Source organism: Loxodonta africana, chromosome 1, assembly GCF_030014295.1.
Source record: "Loxodonta africana isolate mLoxAfr1 chromosome 1, mLoxAfr1.hap2, whole genome shotgun sequence".
Taxonomy (NCBI): Eukaryota; Metazoa; Chordata; class Mammalia; order Proboscidea; family Elephantidae; genus Loxodonta; species Loxodonta africana.
In genome coordinates, this window is record NC_087342.1 from 191,962,039 (window position 1) to 191,980,353 (window position 18,315).

Consider the following 18,315-nt stretch of genomic DNA (forward strand, 5'->3'; position numbering starts at 1 on the left):
GCAGCAGATGATTTAAGATGTTTAGGATGTAGAATCTTTAAGATTTGTTGACTGATCAAATGTGAGAAGAGAGAGAGGTTAGCACCAGGTTTCTCATTTTGATGACTGGTGGAGAATGATGCAAAGAACTGTAAGGGGACGCATAGGAGCAGGAAAGAGAACATTATCTAGAATAGCCTTAAAATACTATAACCAAGTGAAAACATTTCTGCCAGGATTAAGCTAATGTAGTTCAGGAAGTCGGCAGGCTTCCTAGTAACCTTTCTTGGCATAAGGACAGAGTGAAAATACCTGGAGGAGTAGACGGGTGATAGCATGTCCCTTTCTTTCTTACGACCCTTCAGGCAAACTTTTGATAAAAGTTTAAATGAAAAAGTCAAGGTTAAATCTGAAACGTTTTTGTTCTGTCTTGCTGCTGTCCCAGGTTCACCCTCCTGTGAAGTCGACTGTACTGCTAGGGTTATGGTATCCCTCAAACATGGCTCCTTATTTCTCCCCTGTGTATGAAAACTTTGTGTCATTGAAATGTACCCTCTTAGGGAGTAGAAGTATGGTTGTACTTCTCACCCAGTTCTGTTCTATTCGTGGTATGCAGCCCTGCTATCCAAGCCTTGAGTCCATCACCTGTTTATTCCCAGAGCTCCTTCTACTTTGTTGAGTCTCTGGGGTCAAATAGACCTGAGTTCAAATCCTGGTTCTGCTGCTTACCAACTGTGTTATCTTGAGCCTGTACTTTTAAATAATTCCCCATCTGTAAAATGGTGCTAATAGTATACTAACTTCTTAAAGCTGATGTGAATTTTTATTAGATGATACATGTAAAGCATTTAGCATAGTTCTGGGTATTTTTTAATTGTATACTTACAGGCTGACTAGATAAAATTTATCTTTTGGGTATTGTATATAGCTAGAAGTTAGTAACCATTGGCTGGTTTTCCTGTGCGTGTAAGAATTTGGAACTGTAATAAACTTAGTACCATAAAATTTAAGTAGCCACCTATTTTTGATGAAGTAGGAAATAATTTTTAGTATATATTGTGTGTGTGTGTTTTTAAGGTATGTAGCAAAATAATTTGTGAATAATCAAATGAGCCAATATAATTTTATTTTAGCTGAACTCAGGTTTTTATTAATGTTAGAGATGAGGGAAAGGATGAAGATAATTCATTTCACACAGGAATAAGCAAAAATACAAAAATATTTTGAGGATTGATATAATCCAGATATATTAGTACCTGACAATGAATGAGGAAGACCAAAGAATTGATGCCTTCGAATTATGATGTTGGTAAAGAATATTGAATATATTGTGAACTGCCAGAAGAATGAGCAAATCTATCTTGGAAGAAGTACAGCCAGAAAGCTCCTTAGAAGCAAGGATTGTGAGACTTCATCTCACATACTTTGGACATGTTATCAGGAAGGACCAGTCCCAGGAGAAGGACACCTTGCTTGGTAAAGTAGAGGGCCAGTGAAAAAGAGGAGGACCCTCATGGAGATGGATTGACACAGTGGCTGCAACAAAGGGCTCAAGCGTAACAATTGTGAGGATGGTGCAGGACTGGGCACTGTTCCCTTCTGTTGTACTTAGGGTCGCTATGAGTCTGAACCGACTCGATGGCACCTAACAACAACAACAAGTTCGTGTTACTGAAATCAGGATAAAAAATTAGGCTTCATGTTGTCTGGTTGATTTTCCTTACCTGTTTTCAAATCACATTGATCAATGTGTAATTGAGTATGAATTTACAGAAGTGCATGAAAAACAAAATTTTTATTTCTAATGTCTTCTCACCATTTGGATGGTTAGTGAAATCAGATGAGAAACTGGTGTTTCAGTGTTTCCTGCCAGTCTTACTGTTACTCAGTTTTGTAAGCCTAAATGTGTTTTGCAGTCTAACCTGGATGAATATTTTAAGTGTCCAGATGTCAGCTTGTCTCTGAAGTCTACCAGTGTGGAATCACTTGTTTGACCTGTATACTCATCTACTGTGTTTACTTAAAGTTGCTAGGAATTGTTTATTTCATATGTGAATTTGGGTATATCCCCAAACAGTTTTACTCATCTGTGTGATGTCATTCACACGCAGTGATTTGTTGTTACATACCTTCATCTGGAGTAGAAGCTTCCTTCTTTGATGATGCTTAGTCATAGTCACAGGTGATTTGAGTTTGTGCTGAACTAGGGATCAGAAGATGCAGGTGTAGTTCTGTGCTACCTGAGATGATCTCTTTAGCGGAACTCTCTGGGCCTGTTTTCTCAGTCAGAGTTTTTGTCCTCTCTGTTGCAGAGGATTATTGTATCACGAGGTGGAGTGAAAACTTTGGATACTCAAGCATGATACAAAAGTAAAGTGTGGTATTTTTCTGATTTAGGCAATAAAAAAAACACAAATGTACAACAGAAAATGAAATTTTGTTTCTAGTAATGACTGCTTTGGTTGCAAGCTAACTAAGGAAATAAACATCTTTATTTTATTTTCCAACCAACCAGGACCGGGACCAGTATTCACACCTGTTGAGTGACCAGATTCTGCCGTACCAAGGTCATAATTCCTTTCGTGAGAAATATTTCAGTGGGGTAACAAAAAGAATTGCCAAGGAAGAAAAGTCCAGCCAGGAGTGAAAATTAAGATTTTTGACAATGAAGAAAGAATAAAGATTTCATAGAAAAGACATCTGGATGTGAACTTTAATGTATGATCCAGAAAACATAGTTTTAAAAATGAGTTTGCTAAAAAAAAAAACTACAAAGTAAATTGAGCAATCCTTTTACAATTAGCTTTGTTTTAGAGAATATTTTATTGTGTTTTTTTGAACTTTAATTTATATTTGTACTTTCAAGTATTAATGGACATTGACTCAACACAGTTATATTTTTGACCCTTAATTTACAAAGGGAATAATTATTGTTGGTTTTTAAACAGGTATTGATAGATGTGTTATAGGCAGTTACTAGTAGTTGAGAATTACTCATTAGGTAGACTTGTTTAATTTGGTTTTTAATTGTAATTGATTTACCTTGCCACTAATAAAGGATACTGAGAATTCTTAAAATCATATGGTATTCAAGTGCTTTCTGGGGGGGTGCAATGAAGTAAAATGAATTCTTATTATAAATTCCAGACAAGTTAGTAATAACACTGATAATGGTGGTGATGAGAAAAAGTTAGGACCTGACAACGTAAAAAGTTTCCAGACTCCTCGAGGCCTGTCTACGTCTGAAGCTAGTCTGCACCTTGGATTTGCTCTTGCATTCCTAAACCTTGACTGTCGGTCACGTTAACTACCCACAATTTTTGGTTTAGAAAGTAACTGATAGTTAAAACAGTAACAACAACACAAATCCTTGATGGTTCCCTAATGGTATGAAGCCTAATCAGTGCTCTTTGAAATAGAAGCTATATTTTTCTTGAAGGAGAAACTTTGCTGAGTCTACATTGTATCCATCATGAAAGTATCTCATTTGAAAACCATCTACCCATTAATTCAGGATGCTAATAGCTTTCCTGTCTTCAGTGGTCAAATGTACCTCAGCAGAGCAGCGGTAAATGGATCCTGTGCCTCTAACCAGAGCCTATTTTTATTTATTATTATTTTAGTTTCTGCTGGCTTTTATGGACTCACGATATTAACGTGCATGGGTTAAAAAAAAAACCTCCAAAAGACCAGTGTTGCCTGAGCAGAGGGCAGGCCCTCTGCTTCGTTCTCTCCTTTTGTTGTCCTGCAGCCCTGGGTTTCACAGCAGATCTCAAACATGTCAGGGATTTTGTTTGGGTTTCTGGATGTGATTTGTGGTGCACTGGGGAAAATCAAAGTATTCAAGGATGATTTATTTTCAGTATTTCTGTTATAAACCATCTTATTTAAAATTTGAGATTTATGAGGGGGTGAGTTTGAAACTTCGTAGCCGACTAAATTTGTAATGCGAGATTTTAGCTTAGTCCTTTTTTTGTTGTCACAAAAATTAGCCTGAGTAGTTCTGGAAAAAAAGGCAACATTGGTTTTAGTCACTTTGTTTTTAAAAATTATCTTGACATTTAAAAAAAAAATTAGACTATTTTGTGTTACTTCTAGTTGAATCTTCTGGTCTTTAGTTTGTCTAGTAATTATGAGGCTTATTTTCATATAGATAAGTTCAGTTTCCCATTCCTAGAATGTCACTAGGTTCAGAGAGTGAATTTGTGTAGTCATTTTAAAGTTGGTATTCAGAAGTGAAAATGAAACCTGATCACTTTCAGCCAGTTTTGATTATAGGTCTCAAGGTCTCAAACCCTCTTTTTCTAAAAAGAGAGACATTATTATCTGGCATCAGGGTTCTATTACTTTTTACATAAGTTATTAGGAGATCATTTCCAGGATTAATTTTGCATGTGACCACTGTATTCCTCATGTACTCAGCAGCAAGAATATCACCTAGCAAAATGCTAGCATTTCAAATAGCCCTGTAGTTTGAATTTACAGAATAATCTGCGAGGGAACCCTAGGTGGTCTGTGGGCTAGTCTCTTCAGTGTTTATAATACGACAAAGTCTGAAATTTGGTTTCTGGCATACATTAAATATCCATAAACTTCGGATGGTTACCTTGGTGGTGTTTCATCAGAAGTAACCTACTTCCTATTCATTCTGGTAAGTATTTTTTTTGCTATAATAGCTGGGAGGGAATAGTGGAGTAGGTGGTCTTTGGTGTGTTTAGTCAAAGTGACCAGCAGATGAAAAAAGTTTAAAATCTACTGCTACAGATTTCTCGGCCACTTCCTGCCCAGGGTGACCCAGCTTTCAGCTCACTCACCATTAACTTCCTTATGTCTAATTCTTTAAATGCAAGAATTAAGCAATAAAACATTTTCAAACTGTCTAAGCTTTGGGAGATAAGCCCATATGACCACTATTTCCATGTTTAAAAACACTCAAATTTTGACATTTCCTATATATATAAAGATGGTGATTAAAAAGACTCTTATTTCTAGTTTGGTGGAGGAAAATAGGGTATGAGTTAACATCAGCAGATGCACTATAGTGAATAAAGCCAAAAACCAACCCATTGAGTGGATTCTGACTCATAGGGACCCTATAGAACTGCTCCATATGGTTTCCAAGATGTGCCTGCTGGGTTTGAACTGCTGGCTTTTTGGTTAGCACCCTTAGCTCTTAACTACAACGCCACCAGAGTTTCCCTATAGTATGTTTATATTATTGGATGAAAAATGTGCTTTAAAAGCAGGGCTTCAAAAGTTTCACTCAGGTTTTCACCCCTGCTGAGAATTTGCGTTTCTAACAAGTTCCCAGGTAATACTAATGATGCTGGTTAGGGAAATCAAAAAACCAAACCAGTTGCTGTCGAGTTGATTCTGACTCAGAGCCACCCTATGTGAAAGAGACACCTGGGGATCAGACTGACTCAGAATCTTCAGTTTAACAAGATGCCCAGGTGATTCTTCCGTATAATAAATTTTGAGAATCGCTGCTGCACTGGAGCCCTGGTGGCGCAGTGGCTAAGAGCTCAGCTGCTAACCAAAAGGTCAGCAGTTCAAATCCATCACTGCTCCTTGGAAACCCTATAGGGCAGTTCTGCTCTGTCTTATAGGGTCACTATGAGTTGGAATCCACTCGATGGCAACGGGTTTGGGTTTTTTTGGAAACCCTTTGGGGCTGTTCTACTAGTGGTTCTCACAACTGGTCCCTAACTAGCAGTATTAGCATTGCCTGGGAGCTTGTTAGAAATGCAAATTCTCAGCAGGGGTTTGAACCCGAATGAACTGGTTTTGAAGCCCTACTTAAAAGTTTGAGATGTGGAAATGGATTTTTAGGTAATATGCTTTATACAATGTAAATTTTAAAAGCAGGGATTTGACTTTGTTTTTAACATCAGGAAATTAATTTGATATTAAGATCGTGCTATTTAAATGCCAGTGTGAGCAAATCTGGCTCTTGAATCAAAGGCCTTAGTCGTTCTGGGTTGGAAGGACTACTGACATCCTATTCTGGAAGAATTATCAAATATTGCTAATCAGAGGGAGATGGAATAAAATGTAAAATTTGCGTGTTGAAAATTGACTTCTTTTAAAAAAAAATTTTCTTTACTGTTTTAATAAATCTCCCTTAAAAAGCACAATGGAACTAAGCTGATGTTAGTAGTTCTAATAGAAAAGAAATCCTTTGAGGTAAAACAGGGTATAAGTAAATAAATTCATTAATGGCGCCTAGGTGTGGAAATGGAATTGGGTGTTGCTGAGGGAACTGGTGACCTTGTTGTTGATCTTCCTGTTTTACGAAAAGGGAATAAATTATACCAGAGTATGGGCCTTGGATCTTTTTTGCAAGAGTGTGATTTTGCTCCATTTATAACGTTATTTAGAAAACTAAACTCTTGTGAGAATCCTTTTTTCTTAGAAAGTTGTATTCATAGAATAAGTGGAGTCTACTTTTCCTTCCAACTCACGCAGTCCCATTTTTCTCAGATATTTATCAAGTAATGTGGCTTGTAATCCAAACAAACAAAAAAAGTGCCTCATTCCAGAACATATACATGGACACAGTAACACTAGACTGATGATGTTTGCACTTTACTAAAATATTGAGATATTCTGTAAAACAGAGTGGTTTGAGAACATAAGGTCTAGAGTGTAAAGAATTATAATGGAATGATAAAACATATCTGTGATTCTATCTAGCCATGGAATCATAGAGGCAGCACATTCCTGTCTATCCTTTGAGGTGAAAAAGCTTACTGGAGAACCTGACCCTATTCCCTTAACAGAGCCCTGCCTCAGGATGTTCGTATGTTTCACTGTGTGGGATAAGCAACTTGACATTTAGACATAACTGAGGCCAACCTGGAATTTGGCTCTTATTCCTTCCTTCATAAGCCGTTGTAGATGGGATCTTTGCGGGGTAGAGGTTAAATTGTCATGGCAGTTTCTTAAGACGCGTGGGTCATGGACCAAAATGGTGCTTAAGAGATGAATGTTAGGATAAGCCAACTGCCCTTATGTAACTGCTAGCCCTATTTCTTGGAATATCAGGATGTGCTCAGTAAATTTTTGTTCTAGAATTTGTATGTTCTTACTAAAGATAATCATGTTGTAGTAGGAATCGGCTTTAACCTCCTTGACTTTAAAACCTCTCCTTTAATCAAGCTTCTCTGACTCTCCTGAGGGCTTAGTTGAAGTACTCTATTTCGGCTGACATCCAGCAGTGAAGATTAGCTGGGCTTATGTGCGACATCAGTCAAATTTACCAGGAAAAAAAAAAAAAAAAGACTGAGGAGAAAATTAAAATAGAAACGGAAATGTTGCTTATGATACTGGGAGTTGTGCTTTGCTGGACTTGCAGGGTAATTTATCTAACGTGTTGTAAGTTTGTGAAGTGGGTCAAGATGGTCAAAGCTGGTATTGGTGAGCTTTAAAAATCTGAGTCCCTTCATATTTGTTTATAAATTGTAAAGTGGAGTATCTCACCACAAGTCTGAGCACTTCCAGAACAAACAGTAAAATGTGTTTTTGCTTTTGCATTATTTTCCTGCAGTTTATACGTATTGGAGACAATTCTCCATGGATCTTTTGCATTTCTGTATGTCTTGGTAAATGAGGCACCGATTCCCTGTGTCCTGGACTCTTGTCGAGGATGTTTGCAAACAGCCTTGGAAGCTAGAGATAGTGTCTCTCCTTCTCCTGCCCTCCCCACAGCTGGACAAAGAAAAAGTTTGTATACAGCCTTGGAAGATAATGTCTTCTCTCCAGAGTTAAGGGTGGGCGTGCTTACTGCCCATTATAAAAGGTTTGTATTCCTTAAGCTCAGGGTTCCTCGCCTATAATGGAACCCACTGCAGGTGCAGGCACCCATCTGACCCTATCCAGATCACCCCTGTAGGACTTGAGGATGAAGAAGAATCGATTCAAATATGAAGATTGCCGTGCTACTTACTATGCCATGGGTAATAAAGTTCAAGAGATCTGTGAAACAGAAGGTCCTTGGGGGCAAAGGCATAGAAAGAGTGTGCTGTGTAGAGGAACTACATGCACTTCAGGATTGCTGAACGTGAAGTGTGAGCTAGCTATCAACAAAGTAAGGCTAGGCAGTATGGCAGGGAGGGCTCTGAATGCTTACTTGAGTACCATGGGCTTTCTCCTCTTTGAGAGATGGGAGCTATCTCAGGGATTCTCAGTGAGAAGTTATGGTCAGAGTTGGTTTTGGTTATCACTCTGGCAGTGGTGGTTTGGAGCGGAGGGAGGTAAGACTAAGACTAGAAGCTGGAATGCTAGTCAGAAGATGCATCATTCAGGTGACAGATGTAAGAGTTACGACTGGGGCAGTGATAGTAGAACAAGGAACAGACTGGAGAAATATGAAGGAGGTAAAATAAGCAGGTCCTGGTGCTTGGTTGGGTATGGGATGAGGAGTCACGGGCGTCTGGGTGGGTGGTGTGACACAAACTGAAATTAAAGATGGTGGGAAAAGGAGGAGTTTAGATTTGGACCTCCTGAACATGAGGAACATATGGAACAGGCACCAAGAACTGCCCAGCAGGCGATTGACCATGCAAAACCAAAGCCAGACAATGATTACATATGTGGGAGTGGAAGAGCCCAGTATGGGACAAGTAACCACCGAGTTAAGATGCACTGTACAGCTCTAAGATTTATTTTGTATATTTTTTCCTTTTCTTGGATGATATGTGTCTTTGGCAAAGAGAATTGGCATAGCACAATACTTATGAAACTGGATCAAGCAATTCCAAGTTTATTACAAGCAATTTATACTCAAAATGCTAATAAGATGAAGCTGCCAAGAACAACACTAGCTTTGGGTTGACTTGCTCCTACCTGAGCTGCATGGGTGGATGTGCTGTGCTCCATTTGTTCTGTAAGTTCTATAGCTGCTATGTCACACAGTCAGGAGCTGGAGGAACTGATAAGCTGTTGTTAGTTGCCTCTAAGAAAAACCAGCCAAAGATATGCAGAGGCCACCACTGTTGGGATGTGGAAAAGAAAAACTAAGCATTTTTCCTCTCCTCTTCTTATCCTTTAAAATTAAAAATACTTCCTCTTCCTTTCTCCTGTTTAAGTAACTACATAATAGCTTTTGGACAGCGACGTAAAAATCGCAGAGTAGGCCAGAGTGTGGGGAACATTTTAATTAAATCTGGGGTTTCAGTTGTTTTTTCATTTATTAAAAAATGTGCCAAAAATCTGAATTTCCCCCAACCCTCTTTTTATATATCCTTATGCATTTGGCAGAGTTCATGACAAAATCTCCTTCCAGCTGTGGACCAGCCAAAAGCCTTTTCTAAAAAAAAAAAAAAAGCTCCTACTAATTTGGATTAAACTGACTGGTTAAAAGCTTCACACACAAATTCTGCCAGGAAATGTTATGAGGTCCCTTGACATTTTAATTCTACAAACAATCTTATCTTTTGGAGCAAAATAAACGAATAAAAATTTATTTTTTTGATCTTGGATTTGTTAGCATGTTTTCTTTCTTAGTTTTGGAGAAAGAGATCAAGAGCCTGAAAACAGTAGAACCTTGTTTTTGCTTCTAGTTTGACTTTCTGAACCCAATAGAGACCCCTTTATGATTCTAAGTGAGTTTCTAAGTAAAGAAGAGTAAGACTGGTGTGTAATGATCAGTCTTCTCAGGGAAGTTGTGTTACACATTTTCACTTGAGTGTAAGTTTGGACAGATTGGTCCAGGAGACTCCATTCTATGGCAAGGGAATGTCAGCCATTATATTGGAAGCTGCAGCTAGACCCTGAAGCCAGTCAAGCTGATCTGCATACACTGTGCTGCCATTCTCAACAATGAGTAAGACAGAGCCCCTGTCCTCAATGAATTTACAGTCTGAGGCTGCTGGAGGAGGAACGGGGGAAACAAAGAGATAAGTTGTTGTTAGTTGCCATTGAGTTGGCTCCAACTCATGGCAACCTTATGTTTAACAGAACAAAACATTGCCTAGTCTTGCACTGTCTTCATGATCATTGGTATATTTGAGTCCATTGTCGTGGCTATCATGTCAATCCATCTCATTGAGGGTTTCCCTCTTTTTCGCTGACCCTATACCAAACATGATGTCCTTTTCTAGAGATTGGTCTTTCCTGATGACGTGTCCAAAGTAAGCGGGCCAAGTAGTCATCCTTGCTTCTAAGAGATGTGTAAAACCCATTGCTGTCTAGTTGTGACTCATAGTGACCATATACGACAGAGTAGAACTGACCATAGGGTTTTCAAGGCTATAACCTTTACGGAAGCAGACTGCCATATCTTCCTCCCGTGGAGTAGCTTTTTTGTTTGAACTGCCAACTTTTCAGTTAGCAGCTGAGCGCTTAACCACTGTGCCACCAGGGCAATTAAAATACAGTGTGGTCAGTCACAAGATGAAGTTGAGTGGTAAGAGCAGGGAGGATTCCAGGTAGAGGGAACAGCGTGTGAAAAGCACATTTGGATAATAATTCAAGTAGTTGGTACACTGGAGCGAAATGTGTTAGATGAAGAGGAGAAATGAAGCTGGAGAGGTCATGAGGGTCAGCTCATAAAGGAGTTTTATGCCTTGCTAAGAATTTGATCCTGGGAGAAGTCACTCCCTATTAGTTGGTCCCCCTGTGGTGATGTCAAGGCTTGACAAAGTTTTAACTTCTTACAAAATGGTGCCCTGGGGCCGAGGCACTTCACTTGCTTGACAAATGGGGTCTGTGGAAAGGGGGTTTTTGCCTTTACTCTAGAGTCTGTTTCTCCCTTGGTTCTGAGTTTCAGTTAATGACTTCTGAATTGGGCCTATGGTGGGACAGAAGTAAAACTACCTTATGTATTTTTTAACTGTGTTCAAGAGCCCAGCTTGAGGCAAACCATATCCTTCAGGCTGCCTGAAGCAATGCATCACCACCTGAGGACCGAAGTTTTCTGTCTATAGCACCCCCTTAGGTTCCTGGTTAAAAAAAAAAAAAAAAACTTGTAAAAGATTTCCCAGATAAATGCAGCAGAAACCTCCCTGACCCTGACTGACAGACACTTGCTCCAAAGCCAAGAAACAGTCTCAAGTTGGCCTCTTGCAACGAGAGAGATTATTTTTATTGATTTCACTCTTCACAGTGCTGACGGTGTAGGCCTGCAGAAGAGCAAGCTGATGAAAATAATGATTGCGGATTGCCAGCCTGTGTTTGTCCTTATCTGCAAGGACAAACACAAACACTGTTTCAGGGAGCTTCTTCCCTACTCCAAGACAAATGAGCAGTTGAAGTGTCATGATTTTGAAATCCTAGCAATATACATAAAGGATATTTAACTGATCAACCTCAAGGAACCTGACATAAGTAAAAAATGCTTCATGACTCAAATGCTGTTGCTTATTTCAGAACTTTGCCTTGAGGTCTGTTGTGCTGTCTTCTGAGACAGAGTGCTCCCTGAAAGAAAATGGCTCAGAAATTCCAGCACTTCTCTTTTCCATCTCATTGAAAGAGCCTACTGAGAGCATCCAGCCTTTTTTAGAGTCAGCATATTCTGATGATCTTTTAACAAGCAGGGAATAATGAGGACTAGAGGGAGGACAGGGTGGAACCCTTTAGCCCTTGTTTGACATCCTTCTTTCCTCTCTGCCTTCCTCCATCTCTCCCTGCCTACTTCTCCTTCAACATTTACATCATGCCTGATACGTGCCAACCACCAACCACTGGGCTAAGATCTATGAACACAAAGATGAATAGAATGTGTTTCTTAGGCCAAAAGTTATACATAGTTTTTGATTTAATTAATTTTTGTTCAAAATATTAGTAATTATTCTGAGTCCCAAACTCTGGTACTTGAAAAAACAAACAAAAAAATAAGACTATGTTACTTTCAATACTCTGTTCTCTGGAAGGGGTATTAAGTGTGGTCGGGAATGGTAGGAGAGGAAGGGTGGGGCAGTGTGGTCAATTTTAGAGGGACTGAAAATTTTCCTACTTTACAGTATGTTCTTTCTTTTAATGTCTAAGCCATTTTCTTTGTATGTTCATGCCCCATAGAATTTCCAAGAAGTGCCTGGTGGATTTGAAGTGCCAACCTTTTGGTTAGCAGCCGTAGCGCTTAACCACTAGGCTGCCAGGGTTTCCCTATTAAAGTCTACAGCCGTCTTTCTCATGCTTCCTCAGTGTTCTATAAAGTTCTACAATCTTTTCTAAAAAATTTAAATTTTTTGAAGAGACAATGAATTTACATGGTTTCAAATTTGAAACAGTTTAAAAGGGTATACCCAGTGAAAAGTATCTCTCTCTTCCTCTTTTCTTCCCAGTGGCTCTCTCAGTCACCCAGTTACCTGCCCTGGAAACAACCACGGTCACAGATGGTTTAGTTCAGTGCTTTTCACACAGAATTGACCTATATAAAAGAAAAAAAATTGCAACACCAATGTGAACAATGGCAAGAACAAAGGACCAGGAGTTAGAGGGTCCTCCCCTGCCCTACCATGTCAACTCTTAATTCATCTGTGTCTTATTTCTCACCCTTAATCTAAGACTAGTAATATTTCCTTAGCTCTCTCTCTCCGTATGAGAATCCATTGAGATGATATACATGAACATATTTTATATAATTTTAATTACAAAAGCGTTATAAAGACTAGGGAAGAAAAAAAGCCAGAGCCTCAAGCTAAATTCAATCAGGCATTTTTATCGTGGGAAGGAGATGAATTTTCCAGCGTGTTACCCAAGAAACCCTTTCATTTGATTTCAAAGCTTCCAATGCTGAGATGTGGAGAGGCTATTGGGCCCAATAGGGAAGGATAAAAGGTGGATTTATTTCCTGTCAGTTTTCAAATCCTCTCTTCAGTTTTCCCATCACCTAGCTAGAAACCATTGACTCTTCTAGGTGCATACCTAAGCAAACAATGTGACTCCTTTTGTAGCTGCCTGATCCACCACCTTTGGGGTCAGCTGAGGCTTATTTCCTGGGCTGCTTGATTCCTTTCTGGTTTGTAGTTTCCAATCACATGTAACTATGGTCAAGGCTACTTTTAAAAATGTGTAAGTTGGGAGAAAATGCATACTGCTATAGGACTGTTACAATGGAGCCCTGGTGGCACAGTGGTTAAGAGCTCGGCTGTTAACCAAAAGTTCGAATCTACCGGCTGCTCCTTGGAAACCCTATGGGGCAGTTCTGTGCTGTCCTATAGGGTCACTATGAGTTGGAATTAATTTGATGGCAAAGGGTTTATAGGGCTATTAAGGTCCTTGGATGGTGCAGATGGTTTGCACTCATCCACTAACATAAATGTTTGGGGTTCTGAATCCACCCAGTGGCACCAGGGAAAAAGGCCTGGCAATCTGTTTCTGTAAAGATTACAGCCAAGAAACCCTATAGAGCAGTTCTACATGGGGTCACCATGAATCGAAAATGAGTTGATAGTGATGGGTTTTTTTTTTTTTTTTTTTTTTTTGGTGTAGGGCTGATACTTCAGGACTGATGTCACTGCCCTCCCTGAGGCAAACCTTGCCATTTACTTCAGAGGAAATTATGCTTCAGGAAGGAATGCAGACTCCAATGTATAGTTTAACTTGCATGTGTGAGGGGAATTGGCCTGATATCCAGGGGCCGGAGCCCTTGTTTATCCACAGAAGATAGGAAGCAAAAAGCAGAGATAATGCGAGCTTTCACTTGTGTGCCTGCACGTGGCCCTGGAGAAGCCCTGTCCAGTGCAGATAGGAGCTCTGGTCCAGACCATTGAGTCTTGTGGGGTGCCAAATAGAGTCCTGCAGTAATTGTGGAAGGGACCAGTGTCCTTCCTGTCAGTTACTCTGGTGCAATTTTATCAAAGTGATCCTAGGCTTATGCCCTTTGAAGGCTCTTTTTTCAAGAGACAGTTATTTATTTGCAGAGACTTGATAAATCATAAACTTGAACATTGTTTTCCTTCACAGAGCAGCCTAAGCAAAGCCCTGGATGCCTGGGAGAGTATCCAAGTTTGGCTCTCTTCTCTCCCTCACTCCTTTCCCCTAATCCTCTGTGCAAGAAGTAAAGGTTACTCTGCAGGTAATATCTGATGGTGTCTGGTTGTCTTGACTTTCTGATGCTGGGAGTGGATTATCTTTAAATTTACTTCTGTGTATCAGGGAAAAGTCAGATACTTTTCTAAGAGTCTCTGTTGGTAAATTATGTCTGGATGGAGACACTGATTCTGTTCACTGCTCTAGTAGGGGATCTCTGGAGAAGTGTGTAGTGCCTGCTTCTGACTGGAAGGGGTTAGCGGCTTATTGGCCAGAGTTGAATACAAAGCAGAGCTATGAATACAGTAATTCTAGAAGAAATCGTATTGATCAATGAACCAGAACTGGCTCAGTTAAACAAATTGCTTAAAATTGGTTGACACCAAGAGCTTTATAATGGGTTTGGTAACAGTTAAAATAGCTAAAATGCTTCTGCCCAGAGAGCAATTAGTTTCATGGAAACACAGAAAATGTGTCATCTACACCATTGCCTTCACTCAGTCAAACCCACCACCTGGATGTGAAGTAGTTTAAGCATTTTGACATTGGTGGAACTAGGCAACCTAGGTCAAGACCTGGGGGCCTAAGAGATTACCTCCTTATTGCCTTGGTTGTCTTCAAAGTCTTTCTACCAGAGCATCTTTGCTAGAGGGCAAGCAAGGATTGAGGGATTTAGCAAGGCACTCCACCTCCTCAGTGGTATTTCAAAAGGCCAGGGCCAATGTCTACGGCTAAGTTGGCTGGCTTTTGTTACTGTTTTGTTACCTCAGACCAGCCTAGGAGCCTGCCTCAAGTCTTCTAGTTATTCTCTTAGACTTCTCTGGAGAATGAGGTGAAGAATGAGTCAGCTCCTTGCAGCTCTGCTCCCTTTATCAACACCAGTGTCTCTCTATTCATGGCTGTCATGGATTGAATTGTGTCCCCAAAAAATATGTGTATCAATTTGGTGAGGCCATGATTCCCAGTATTGTGTGATTGTCCATCATTTTGTCATCTGATGTGATTTTTCTATGTGTTGTAAATCCTACTTCTATGCTGTTAATGAGGTGGGATAGGCAGCAGTTATGTTAATGAGGCAGGACTCAACCTACAAGACTGGATTGTGTCTTGAGCCAATCTCTTTTGAGATATAAAAGAGAGAATTGAGCAGAGACAGGAGAACCTTATACCACCAAGAAAGCAGTGCTGGGAGCAGAACGTGTCTTTTGGACCCAGGCTTCCTGTGTGGAGAAGCTTCTAGCCCAGGGGAACATGGGTGACAAGGACCTTCCCCCAGAGCTGACAGAGAAAGCCTTCCCCTGGAACTGATGCCCTGAATTTGGACTTCTAGCCTACTAGACTGTGAAAGCATAAACTTCTGTTTGTTAAGGACATCCAGTTGTGGTATTTCTGTTATAACAGCACTAGATGACTAAGACAATGGCCAAAGGTGGAGCAGATAATAGCTCTACTATAAAATGGGTTAGTTATTAGATTTCTACATTTCTATTCACTTCTAAGATTCTGGTTCCAGAAAGATACCAGAGATGGAGCAAGTCAAGAGCAAATCCCAGTATTTAGGGTGCTCCTCTTCACTCTCAATATATTTTAGATGAGGAAGCCCGCGGCTAATGTGAGTATTCATGACAACCTTCATCAACAGAGCCAGAACATGAATACTGGGAAATGCAGTTAGGGGGTAGAAGGCAGGGACTGGAGTGGGGGATTCAGTGAGCAACAATACTGATGGTAAGTGTCTAAACCCAAAACCTGTTGGTGTCAAGTTGATTTCAACTTATAGTGACCCTGTAGGGCAGAGTAGAACTGCCTCATAGGGTTTCCAAGGCTGTAATCTTTATGGAAGCAGACTGCCACATCTTTCTCCTGCAGAGCGGCTGGTGGGTTCGAACCGCTGACCTTTTGGTTAGCAGCTGAGCGCTTAACCACTGTGCAACCAGTGGTTATATAGTGTCTACTATATACTAAATATTTAATGGGCTGACATTGCATTAAGTGCATTTTCATGCAACATTTAATCTTCATTACCATTCTATGACCTAAAAAAATTATTATATCCATTTTACAAATGAGGAAACTAAAATTCACAGAGGTTAAGCAATTTGAGTTGTTTAATAGTGGGTAATTTTGGAGGTGGGATTTGAACCTACATCTTCCTGACAAGATCTGTACTTCTAACCATTATACTCTACTACCAGTAGCTACTAGCTACTGTCTCCCATAAGCTATAAGTTTCTCCAGGATAAAGCCTCTGACCATTCATCTTAGTGTTCTCAATACCTAACCATAGGGCGTTTTATGGAATTAAATCCTCCTCTCACAAAACTATTAGGCCTCCATTGACATGGAACTGTATGTTACCATGTCCGAAGACAGCTCTGAGAAATATTTAGAACATTTATCTGGAGGAAAGGGAGGAAAGCAAATTATGGTCAATGGAAATATGGGTAAGAACTGTTTCTGTTGACCTTGATGTTTTCCCAAGTCCTCCACTCCCCAGCATTCTAGTGAAAATGAACTGACAGGGACCACCAAGAACCAGAGAAAGAATATATACACCCTATGGATTTTTTTTTTTTTATGGATTATTTCAAGTGTATTGAAACAGACTCTTCCTGAACAGGTTCTGTTTTCTTCTTTCTTCTTGCTATAGTCCCAACCTAGCCTCCATTGAAGAATTTTTATTAACCCAACCCCCCCAATTTTTAGTATACTTCTTAAATTCAGAACTGTAAATTGAGAACTTAAATTTAAAAATGGAGAAATAGTTTTTTTTTTTTTTTTTCTGAAGGGTACCTACAAACCCAAACCCAACAGGCTCTAAAAATAATGCTTCACCTCAGAATCTGACATTGCCGTTTCTTTTTTGCTTTTATCTTATCATTAGCTCTCCAGCTCAAGCTGCCCACCAAGAGAAGTGAAATGCCAGAGCGGGTGTGCGGGCCTCCCTCCTCTCTTCCGGGCAAGTTAGGCCAAGTGCAGTACAAGAAGGCTGTTGACTCTGCATCTCTGCCTAGAGAATAGGCCATTCACCAGCTGCTCCGTCACTCAGTGCATCTGTGACAAGGTGCAGATAAAAGAACATCACAGCGCCCAGAAAGTCTGGGTTGGCCCTGCTCACAGGATGTGGCTAGTCACTGCTGGAGGTGAGGACAAGGCCTGGGTTCTGTCCAGCCCGCACACAATAGATTAGTTTCAAAGCTTCTCCCTTTTTCTTTTGGTTGAGAAATGAATCCCCCAACTCTGATGACCGACAATGTCTCATTTTAAGAGCTAGATCTAAGTCAGTGTATCAGATTTCTGTGTTTAACAGTATTTTGTGAAGGCAACATAGACTGCTTGTTGGCTACCTTCGAATCAGAGGACAAATTTGTCATTTATGCATTTTCTGTGCTCAGGGAAGTGGGATCATTTCTCACAAAACACATTTTAGGTCCCCACCAGCGTTTTCTAAGAGCTGCCAAAAAGTAAGTGGCCTCTGGTTTTTGGAAGTGCTAGTGAGAAGTCATGCGGCTGAATGGGGGACTGCACAATGTAAAAGGAGAATCACGGGCCACAGGTGATCCATAAAGGAGGGGGAGGCCCAGTCCTCCAGTGCTTTACTGTCCAAAGTGTCCCCAGTGGACCAGCATCAGCAGCATCACCTGGGAGCCTATTAGAAATGCAGCGTCCCAGGCTCCAACCCAGACTTACCGAATCAGACTCTGCATTTTAACAAGATCCCCAGGTGATTTGTATGCACATTAGAACTTGAGAAGCACTGGTCTAAACTCAAAACAAGACACTAAGAACACCACATATGTTGCTACCAGGGTTTCAAACTGGTTCTTTCCGATTTAACCCCCTGCTGAGAATTTGCTTTTCTAACAAGTTCCCAGGCCATGCTAATGCTACTGGTTAGGGACCAGTTCTGAGAGCCACTAGTAAAGCAATGGGTCTCAAAATTTATGATACATAAGAATCACCTGGGAATATCGTTAAAACGTACATCCTGATTCAGTATATCTGAGGTAGAAATGCAAATTCTCAGGAGGGGTTTGAACTGGAATGAACGAGTTCGAGCCCTGGCTACCAGAAAAGAAAGATGAAGAAAATCATTAACATAATTCTTAAACTTTTGGTGTCAAGGCTCATCATTTGCTTATTTAAACTAAAATCACCTGCTCTCCTTGAAACCATTTATTGTGCCTATCAGTAAATAACCTGTGATATGCAGATGACACAACCTTGCCTGCTGAAAGCTAAGAGGACTTAAAGCACTTACTGATGAAGGTCAAAGACTACAGCTTTCATTATGAATTATACCTCAAGATAAAGAAAACAAAAATCTTCACAACTTGACCAATAAGGATTATCATGCTAAAT

At 40.1% G+C, this 18,315-nt stretch overlaps 1 protein-coding gene across 4 annotated transcripts in view; it reads left to right on the plus strand.

Moving 5' to 3' along the window:
- Positions 1 to 3,102, plus strand: part of LOC100660821 (tRNA (guanine(10)-N2)-methyltransferase homolog) — a 98,690-nt gene extending 95,588 nt beyond the window's left edge. For 2 of the 4 annotated variants that reach the window (XM_023559065.2, XM_023559177.2), the window contains one exon: positions 2,495 to 3,096. In XM_023559065.2, the coding sequence (XP_023414833.1) occupies positions 2,495 to 2,626 (132 nt within the window). In that variant the 3' untranslated portion in view covers positions 2,627 to 3,096. Of the gene's footprint in view, positions 1 to 2,494 lie in introns of all 4 variants that reach the window. The other 2 variants (XM_023559090.2, XM_003404236.4) reach the window with 2 other exon arrangements.
- Positions 3,103 to 18,315: the final 15,213 nt, after the last annotated feature.